Source organism: Macrotis lagotis, chromosome X (genome assembly GCF_037893015.1).
Source record: "Macrotis lagotis isolate mMagLag1 chromosome X, bilby.v1.9.chrom.fasta, whole genome shotgun sequence".
NCBI classification, from domain to species: domain Eukaryota; kingdom Metazoa; phylum Chordata; class Mammalia; order Peramelemorphia; family Peramelidae; genus Macrotis; species Macrotis lagotis.
Genome location: NC_133666.1, coordinates 46,917,025 through 46,927,692, shown reverse-complemented (window position 1 = coordinate 46,927,692; position 10,668 = coordinate 46,917,025). Strand labels below are relative to the sequence as shown.

The window sequence follows — 10,668 nt, the reverse complement described above, 5'->3', positions numbered from 1 at the left end:
GGCTCAATTTGGATCAATGTACAACATGAAAACAAAAGTAAAGACAGACAAATTGCTTTCTGTGGGGGGGTGGGGGAAGGGAAGTAACGGGGGGGGGGGAATTGTAAAACTCAAATAAAATCTTTAATAAATGAAAAAAAAAGAAAGTGTGTGGGAGTGAGGCCCAATAGAAGTAAGAAGACATAAGCCTGAGCATGAATGAAGGACAATTACAGGAATAACTATTTTCTTACATGAGAAACTGCTGGTGTAACTGAAAGAACACTGAATTTAGAGTCCATAGCCCTGGTTTCAAATCCTGACACTGCCATTTATCAGCTAAGTGACCTCGGGCCAGTCACTTTATGATCCAAATAAGTGAACGGAACTAACTGTTGAACTATCTAAGTTTTGGTTTAGAAAGAGAATAAGCAGCCCCTTTTGGACATCTGGATAATGATGGCAAAAAAAAAAAAAAGTAATCCTGGAATCCAAGACTGAAAAAGGAAGTCTTAGGACCATAGAATTTATGGTATGCAAATGTGTGAGAAGGCTGGAATGATACTGGGGATTCTTCTCCATCCAATAACTTACTACTGTGCCTGCCTTAATTCATGCTTTCTTATTCCTCTTTACTCCCATAGATGTTTATATCGTTACCTCACTCACCAAAATGAATCACTCGAATCTTCCTTCTGGGTCGAAATGATCCATGTGGTATTTCCCCTTGCTCCAACTGGGAAATTAGGTCCGGTTTGGAAAATGGAACTCCTAATCATGAGAAAGTTCGCTGTTAGAACAGAAAGCCATGGCAGCACTCAAGCCCAGACGCTTTCCCTCCAAAATTTCCTCCAACTTAGCCTATCGACACAGTTGTTTTCATTACAGCTCTAGGAGCACAGACAGGTTTTTCCCTTTCTTTCTATCCCCAGGGTTTCACAAGAAATTATTGTGACTTGTTGACAGACACTGCGTATTCAGGGATTGGGTGAAAGGAATATTCATAGGAGTAGCATTATAAAAACTTTAAAGAAAAGCTAGGCCTCTCTACAGGGACTTCCAGAATGTTCTACCAAGCAGGGGCAGTAGTAGATATGGAGCAATCTCAAGGTGTAGGTGATCTGGACAGAGAAGAACAAGAGATATGGACACTGAGACTCACACAGCAAAAAGAAAGCTTTCCTATAGGGACTTCTTGGGGAATGGGAAGAGGTCAACCCAGGGATAGTGGCAGAAGTCATCTATCTCTATCACTATATAAAACAAAATAATAATTATAAAGCACTTACCTAGTGCCTAGCAAATAGCAGACATTCCATAGATATTTATTCCTTCCTCCACTCCACCCTCATCCCTAGTTTTTAGTTTTATTTGGCAAGGGAGTGGGGTTAAATGACTTGCCCAAGGTCACACAGCTGGGTAATTAAAGACTAGACCAGTGACCTGAGACTAAGGAACAGAAAGATGCCCAGCTTAAGGATGCAACAAGAACTGGGGATTTTCCTTCCTGAAGTTCAAACTCTTGGAGTGTTTAACAAATTCCAGAACTAAGGTAGAAACTGCAAAGGGTTTGTCAAAGGCTCAGAGAGCTTCGAGTCCAACCTCCTCATTCCACGGACAAAGACAATGAACCTGGAGGAGATCCAGTGACTTAGCAGTTTCTCTGCCCTCATCTGTCAAATAAGGAAGTCCTGTGACTCCAAATCACTTTGCTTACAAAAGGGGAGGTGTGACTAGAGAGCAGTTTGTCTCAAAAAACTGGAGGCTTGGCTCAATATCAATGAACAGCAAGGGGCTAATGCAATTGGAGGTCAACTTCGGAGAGGCAAAACATCCAAAATAAGGGAGCTGACAATGAAGTTGTATGTGACTGGCCTCAGTAGACACATCTGAAGTATCAGCTCAGTACTAGGTGCCTTTCTTTGGGAAGAACAAAGATAAACTGGGGAGAATCCAGAGAAGACATTATAGGATCCAACTTAAGAGTGGGAAGGAGACTTTCAGGCTTCCAAACCATTCATCTTGCAGATGAGCAAAACCTTGAGGCACAGAGACATCAAGTATCTAATCAGCTAATAAGTCACACAGCTATTAAGTGTCTAAGGCAAGCATGCAGATCTGCCTCACCATAAGTCCAACACTATCAGCATGAAAGCTGTGTTGTCGCCTCCAAGGCAAGGAACCTCTGAAATCATGCCATAGCAGGATGGATGGACAGAACCAGGGAACTTATGAAGTAATTATTTCAGGAGGACAAGTTAGCTACCTTCAGGTACCCAAAGGGCTGGCACAAGGAATAGGGCTCTTCTTAGCCCCAAAGGACAGAACTAGGTAGAAGTTGATAGGACACAAAAGCTCAATGTCAAGGAAAATATCCTAGCAATTATAATTACCTAGGATTGAAATGGGCTACCTTATCTCAGGAGTCAGTTGGTTCCTTCTCAATAGGATTCTTCTAACAAATCTGGGTGACCATACCCTAGTTGTTCTGTATAAGGAATTCTAGGTGAACTAAGGGCCTCAGAAAGCCTTTCCAATGCTGAAAGTCTGTGATTTTGGAGAATGGTCAGAGATAGAAGAACCAGGATTATTGCAATGCAATAGAGAAGCAAAGAAGAGACAGCTTCAAGAAAGGGGTGGACAGAAACATTGGATTAAGAATCATACACACATAGAGGTACTGGATTGACTGATGAAGTCATAAACGACATTGGAAAGAACAAGCAAAACATAGGTTTAACCATGTTTCCCTTCCATTAAATACATTACAGTGACTCCCTATTACCTCTATGACAGGAGTAGGGAACCTTTTTTCAGCCAAGGGCCATTTGGATATTTATAACATCATTCACAGGCTAGATTTAGTCAAACATTTAATTAATTCATTCCTGAAAAGCTCCTGGACTTATTGAATTTCAAGTCTTGCCTGCGATTGCCTTGGCAGTGCCAGACTAATACAGCCCATGAGCCAGAGGTTTCCCACCCTTACTCTAGCATAAGATATAAATTTCTCCATTTAGCATTCAAAGTTATTTATACCTGGTCTCTTCTTACTTTCCTCATCTTCTTATACTTTCCTCCCCTCCACAGAGTCTATAACACCGCTACACTGACCTCCTTCTTGCTCCTTGCACAGTGTGATTCCATCTCTTGACTTCATTGGCCATGCACTGGGGGTCATCACTTGTGCCCCAAATTCTCTGCTCCCTCCCCCATACTGCCTCTTGGCTTCCTTCCAGACTCAGCTAAATCTCACTTTCTACAGGAGGTCTTTCCTAGTCCCACACTCTTTCTCATTCACACTAGTGCTTTGTTCCCATATTGCATTCTATCCTGTTCATTTCTTGTCTATACATATTGTCTTTCCCATTAGAGTATAAGCTCCTTGAGGAAAGAGACTTTGTTTGGCTTTCTTTATATCTCTAGCACTTGGTGTGATATCTAGAATATAATAAATGATTCATAAATGCTTGCTGACTGACAGTTTCAGTGGAAAAGGGTCATGGAAGCCAGATTGCAAAGAATGACTGTTAAGTGAAGAGGGTGGTAATGGAACCCAGTGAGTGAAAAGACCACTAGTTTAGGGATTAGAAGTCTCCCATAGGGGGCAGCTAGGTGGTGCAGTGGATAGAGCACTGGTCTTGGAGTCAGGAGGACATGAGTTCAAATCTTAACTCAGACACTTAATAATGACCTAGCCACATGACCTTGGGCAAGTCACTTAACCCCATTGCCTTAACTTAAAAAAAAAAGCACAGTTCGAAGAGCAATAAAACTATTCATATCTTAATTAAAAAAAAAAAGTCTCCGGTTCTAATTCCAGCTCTACCACTAGCCAACTTTATGTTATTTAACTGCTACCACTGCCATATGTAAAGTGAACACATCATTACAGAATTCATCAATACAGAGCTAATTTCTTTCTTTATTTTAAAGGAGTTCTCAAACATCCTGAAATTTATTTTATGGGTTCCAGATAGTAGTATAGCAATAATTTTAAGACAGCATTGCCTTTGTTAACAAGATATTTGTCTGCATAATGCTTAATAGTCTAGGTGCTTGGAAACATGTTTTTTACCATGATGCTTTTGCACAATTTGGTACCAGGTACTGACAGCCATTTTTTGTGATTGTTCAACTAATTATTCCCAGAGTTTTCAGAATGAATTTCTTTACAAGAAATATCATCCATCTCCATCTCAATCCAAGCAATCTGGCATATCACAAGCAAGAGAAGATCCTAATTTACCTGTCAAGGAAGCAGCTTCTGAATGAAGCAAATCAAGTACAATTTAGGAAAGCTTCAGGTCAAAACCTCCCATTCAAACTTGTCATGAATTCCACAGAAATAGTCTTTATAATTCAGTTGAATTTCTTACTTTGCTGCCATGTGTAGTCCTATTTACTCATTTCATTTGCCTCAAAATTACGTTTCAGGAACATACGGATTGCACCTTGCTCCACAAGGCAGGTGAACCTTGGATCATGGCTAACGTTTTGGCCTTTGTCTCTCTAATAGAGGGGGTTACAAAAGTCTTAGTGCAGCTTTAAGTTAGTAAAGATATTAAAGCTTAAAAGTTCACTAAGACTTTGGGGACAGCTTGGACTTAAAAAAGTTCTCAGTTTAATGTTCTGTCCCTGTATGAAATCTCTCCCTAAGCCTCATCCCTTTGATCATTCCAGGAATTCCTTCCTAGACATTCTTCCCAGATCATTAATGTCTTTCTTTAGGTGTGGGGACCTAGCAGTACATAGGAAGTAGTTCATGTATAAGGACAGAGTAGGATTAGAAATCTTTCTAAAATAAAAATTCTAAAATGTATTTAATTTAAATTTCTCCCTGTAATTACTTATGAAATATTTTCAGTGAAATATGAACCAGAATCACAAAGGTTAAGATGGTATGACATATGGACCATTATTTCAGAGAGTTGGGAGTCATTGATAGGATTTCATCATTTCCCAAAGAATTTCCCTGTTCTCTATCTTTTGTTTAATTCTGAGTCCAACTCACCTTACATTTGCAGTATCTGTTCAATGTAATATGTGTGTGTGTGCGCACGCGCATCTATATGTTTATCTATATCTATCTAGACATATATATATATATATATATATATATATATATATATATATATATTATAAGGCAGCTGGTGGCCCAGTGGATAAAGAGTTGGGCCTCAAGTTAGGAAAGCTTGACTTTAAACATGCATGCACTCACATGCAGTATGTATGTTGTATACATGTGTATGTTTAGATGAACAAGTCCAATAAATTAGCCATCTAACATCATGTTATTCTTCATTCACTTGGTTTTTCCAGTGTAGATGGTTAGGTCAAACCCTTTGTGTGCTTATGAATCTTATCTGGGAGACTGTAATATTCTAGGACCTAATGTGAGGAAAAGTTACAGTCTGTGGAGGGAAATCTTTACAAATAAAATCAGAGATTTGCCAAAGAACCACATTATTTATTAACCTTTTTATTTTAGGTTTTAAGAAGGCAGTGTGGTTAAGTGGCTTGCGCAAGGCCACACAGCTAGATAATTATTAAGTGTCTGAGGCCGGATTTGAACTCAGCTGGTGCTCTATCCACTGCACCACCAAGCCATCCCTATTTATTAAGTTTTTAAAATGCTTCTGATTTTTATGACATTCTTAAGTCTACCTCAGACAGGACAATTTTCACATTCTTTTAAACACTTTCTTTTATTAAAGATTTTATTTATTTTGAGTTTTACAATTTTTCCCCCTAATCTTACTTCCCTCCCCCCACCCCCCCCCACAGAAGGCAGTCTGTTAGTCTTTACTAGTTTCTTAAAACACTCTCTTGATGTTTCTGTCCAAACACAACACTTTCTTTGTATCCCTAGTACTTAGCACAGTGGGGGGGGGCATATGGTTGCTAATTGCTGTTGAGTTTTTTCATTCCTGTCTGACTCTTGTTATCTGATCTATCTGGGCTTTTCTTGGCAGAGAAAGAGGTCTGCCATTTCCTTCTCCAGTTCAATTTACAGACGAGGAAACTGAGGCAAACAAGCTGAAGTGACTTGCCCTGGGGTCACACAACTAAAAAAAAAGTCTGAGGCCAAATTAGAACTCACTAGGATGGAGTCTTCCTACCTCCAGGTCTGGAATTTTTTTTTTGCTGTAGCACCACCTAGGGGCCCTAGGGCACATAATAAGAACTTAAATGCTTGTTGATTGATTATGGAATTTTTCACATTATGTTATTAACAAATGAGGAAACCAGAAATTAGAGCCTTATTTCTTGAGTGGAACTAGATAAAACACTTACCTAGGTAAAGCAAATTCTCATAATTCTCCAGCATCACATCCCTGTAGAGTCTCTTCTGTGCAGGGTCCAATAGTGCCCATTCCTCTTCTGTGAGATATATGGCCACATCCTCAAATGTTACCAGGTCCTAAAACACCAGAACACAGGTGAGCTTTCTAAACTTTACATGGCTAACTGGGGTTAGGAGGTAGGGGAATGTATTAAAGAAAAGATGAATACGAGGTAGAGTGGTAAGCCAACCTAATTAGCTATCAGGGAACCAATGCCCAGCTCAAACTAGAAACAAGCAAATTCTATAGATTGCCCATTTAACTCCATGTTACCTCATCACTACCAGCAACAACTAATACCTAGATGTCATTGACAGGCATATAATCAGAAGAGCCCTGGGAGTGGTGGTCCTGCTTTTAGCCCAACCTTCATATCTATCATCTTAGGAGACAATTCCTATGAAGAAAGGTTCAGCCATCCCCACTAAGTGCCAACCAAATGATACTCATAAGGCAAGCAGGTAGGTCAGAGGGTACCCTGAAAGACAGGAGGCAATATGTGCCAGACAGACTAAACCACCAGCACCTTGACCACCAGTTCCCTTCAGATCCTGATGGAGACACTCCAAAACCCTATACCCAAGAGCCCCAAGAATAGCAATGCTTACAGTCCAGTATCCACAGCTATCATCTCAGGTAGCAACCCTTTATGAAGATGTAGCCTGGCCACTCTTCCAGTGGGTGCTATGAACACAATTAATTAACAAACACCCAGCAAGGAAAGTTCTTGTTGCCAGAATCCTTAGCACTGTCAAATGGTTTCACATCAGAAACTGATGATTTCTTCAAGGTAAATAACATTGGAAGAAGTACTGCCATCTACTTTGCCATTATACTCAAAAGACCATGGCACCTCTGCATCTGATTTGCAGCTAAAATTGCACAAATGTGTTGTCCCCATTAGAATCCAAGTTCTTTGAGAGTAGGGATAGTTCTATTTTTCATGTGCTCAGGTGTATTTGATTTTGCACTACTTGAAGTTAATAATTATGTAAAATATGGTAATTAGTTCCAGGTCAATGGAAACATGCAATGGAAATAAGGTAATCACTTCTGTGGATTCATTACTTCACATTAATCAGGACCTGGTTGTAGTAAGTGCTTAATAAATTCTTTTTCCATACATTAATTTTCTCTACTCATAAAAATGGAGATAATAATAATAATAGAACCCCCATCACCTATCATCTCCTAATGGTTAGAAGTGGGGTTCTAGTTCTTGGAGGGTACATCTCTGGGAGAGGGTGTTGGTAGTGATTCCAATTCGGGAACAGTAGGGGGAGCCACAGCTCACCTGGGATCTGGCTGAAGGTAGAGCACCTGTCATCAGCTCGGCTCCTTTGCTTCTGCACAGGTAAGTGGAGCTAGGGAAAGTGCAGAGGGATGAGTAAAATCAACCTTGCCTTACAGCCTTGTGTTCCCCCCCACCCCCCCATTAGTAAAACCTCTTTAAACTGAGCTGATTCTATGGCCCATTAAATGGTACATAATTATGTCCCTCATTATTGCTTGACATTCCCTTTCCTCTCCCTTATGAATTCTCTCATCCCCAAAGCAATTATTCCAATCCTTTTTCTCTCCCCTCTCATACTTAAGTATGCCCCAACTTACTATAGTTACACCCTCCTGATTCATTCAGAAGACTAAGACCATCCAACAAGGTCCCTTAATTCTCCTCCTCTATCTTTAATTAACTTCATAGCCCAATCTCTCCTTCGACAGGCATATTCATCAATCTCTTATTATAAATGCTCGATCCCTCTTACTCTTGCCTCATCTGGGATCTTGCAATCATCTCCTCTCTCCTCTTCTTTCCTTTCCCGTCTTTCCCATCTTAGTAAGACACATCCATATCTACCTCATCCAAAAAGCCTTCTCTTGACCCTGCTACCCCATTAAACTACTATTTTATTTGGCCATTTCCTTTCCTTCAAATTGTTAACACCCAATGCATCAACTTCTTCACTACCCATTCTCAATTCAAGTTATTGTGATTAGACTTCAACACCTACCACTGTAATGAAATTGTTCTGAGCTACACAAATCCAAAGATTTGTTTTCCAGTTCTCATTCTACCTGACTTCTCTGTAGCCTGGCTATTTTGATGACCTCCCTACTATTCTATCCTCCTTGGAATCAAACATGCCTATTTGGAGTGCCTTCCTAGCTCTCTAACCACTACTTCTCAGTCTTTTTCACTGGGTCCTGTCATCTTAACCCCTAAATGTGGTTATTTCCCGTGTTTCTGTCTCTGAACTCTAAACATACCCTCCATTCTCTATATATAATCTTTCCTTGGACAAGCTAGCTTATTCCCAGACCTCCCTTTTGAGCTGCAGCCTTCTATCTACAACTGTCTAGTGTGTCCTACAGGTGCTCCCAAATCAACATATCTAAAACTGGGTTTATTTCCTCCATTTAAACCACTTCATCCTTCTGACTCTACCACCTTGGTAGCACCACAATTTACTCAAATGCCCATTTAAAATTGTGGAGTTCTCTTTAGCTCTCTCACAGCCTATATTAGCAAACTTGACTATCTTCAATGTCTCCAAGATTTATCTTGGCCTTTCTATCCCCATATCCTGGGTACAGATTTTGATTATCACCAACAAAGACCACTGAAATGACTGCCTTACACATTTTTCTACCACATTTACCTCCTTCAATTTATCTAAGTCTAAAGTTGATTTGCCCCCATAACCACATTGAAATGTCAGCGTAAGACAGAGAATAGGTAGTCACCATAGGTTAAAACTTTACAGTAAATTAAATCATGTAAGCATCTAGTTCCTCAGCACACTCCCACTATCTCACCTCTTGACCCAGTACTGACTACCCTTCCCTCGCAAATCTCTGCTCTCAGTTGGTTTTCATCTCAGTCTCTTGTATTTTAGTGCTTTGAATAAACTCTGATTTAAGATTCATTGGATATAGATTCCATTCCCATCCTTCTTCAGAAAGGACTGCCTATCCTTGGACTCAATGCTTTTCTACTCACTGGCAAAATGGAAGTCAGTTGATAATGGTTTACCATCCTTGTTCCACCCATGTTGCTGCACTGACAGTTGGAAAGAGGCTGCATCAAGAGATCTATTACACTTGAAGGAAATAATGTCCTTCATGTTGCAGTCAGTTATTCTGCACTCTGATAGCAGAGTTCTAGAATCATTTGGGTTGCTTTGATAACTGACAGGAATCTTTAGGGTTCCTGGTCCAGTGAAAATCATTTATAGACCTCATCTATTTAGGATTCTGATAGGCCAATCCCTATTCTATTACACAGAAAAAAATTCCTCTATTAGACACTTTGGAAAACTCAAAGAGACTTCCGAGTTCAATTCTACACCACACTCATCACCCTAAACCTCTTCTTAAAGCAATTACTAAGAGATTCACCAGCAGGGGTATTTCAGTTTGAGATAAAAAAAAAAAAACCTCTGCTGTCTCTTCCATACAAAACGCTATTCAGACCCTAAATGTCTAGCCTGACTGCTACCACCTACCTGCCTGCACTCCTACCCTGCTACCCAATTTATCTAGACATTCTATATCTGGAAGGTCTGTTTACCAGCGAACACATTATTTTCTTGGACCTGGGAATCCAACCAGTCCTGATACATCCAGATCCCTTCCTTCACTACAAACTCCAAGAATGTTCTTACTCAAGCTTCCTTGATTTATGAAGATAGAAACAGGAGTGCTAGTTAGAGCTTGGCACTACAAGATGCCAGTTCTGTTATCGACTTCCTATTCCTGCCACAGTCTGAAAAGTACTCTTTCCAGGCTAGCTGAAGAGAGAGAGTGGGGGGGGGGGGAGAAGAGGAAGGAGAGAAGGGAGAGAGGAGAGGGGAACAGAGGGAGAGAAAAGGGAGAGGAGAGAGGGAAAAGAGAAAGGGGAGGCTAGGTGGCACAGTGGATAAAGCACCAGCCCTGGAACCAGGAAGACCTGAGTTCAAATGTGATCTCAGACACTTAAGTGATTGCCTAGCTGTGTGGCCTTGGGCAAGTCACTCAACCTCATAGCCTTAAATAAAATTTTGAAAAGAGAGAAATATAAAGAGGGACTAGGTGAAAGGAGGGGAGGAATGGAGGGGAGAGAGAGAGAAGAGAGGAAAGGGACAGAGGATGGGGCGGGAGAGGGAGACAGAACAGAAATGACATTTTTGAAGAGGGACTAGGGGAAAGGAGGGAGGAAGGAGGAGTGAGAGCAATAGAGAGAACAGAAATAACACTTGATGAGGGATTGGGTAGAGAGGGACAGAGGGAATAAGAGACAGAGAGCAGAAAGGTGAGAGGGTCAGGGGGAGAGAGAAGAAAGAAAAAGGAAGTGAGAGACAGA

The 10,668-nt window shown here is 40.6% G+C and overlaps 1 protein-coding gene across 2 annotated transcripts in view; it reads right to left on the bottom strand.

Moving 5' to 3' along the window:
* LOC141499827 (uncharacterized) overlaps positions 1–10,668 on the bottom strand; it is a 101,011-nt gene that overhangs the window by 34,383 nt on the left and 55,960 nt on the right. For both annotated transcript variants that reach the window (XM_074202582.1, XM_074202583.1), the window contains exons 2-4: positions 7,621–7,690; positions 6,277–6,403; positions 649–750 (exon numbers count right to left, since the gene is read on the bottom strand). In XM_074202582.1, coding sequence (XP_074058683.1) covers positions 649–750; positions 6,277–6,403; positions 7,621–7,653 — 262 coding nt within the window. In that variant the 5' untranslated portion in view covers positions 7,654–7,690. The remainder of the gene's footprint in view (positions 1–648; positions 751–6,276; positions 6,404–7,620; positions 7,691–10,668) is intronic.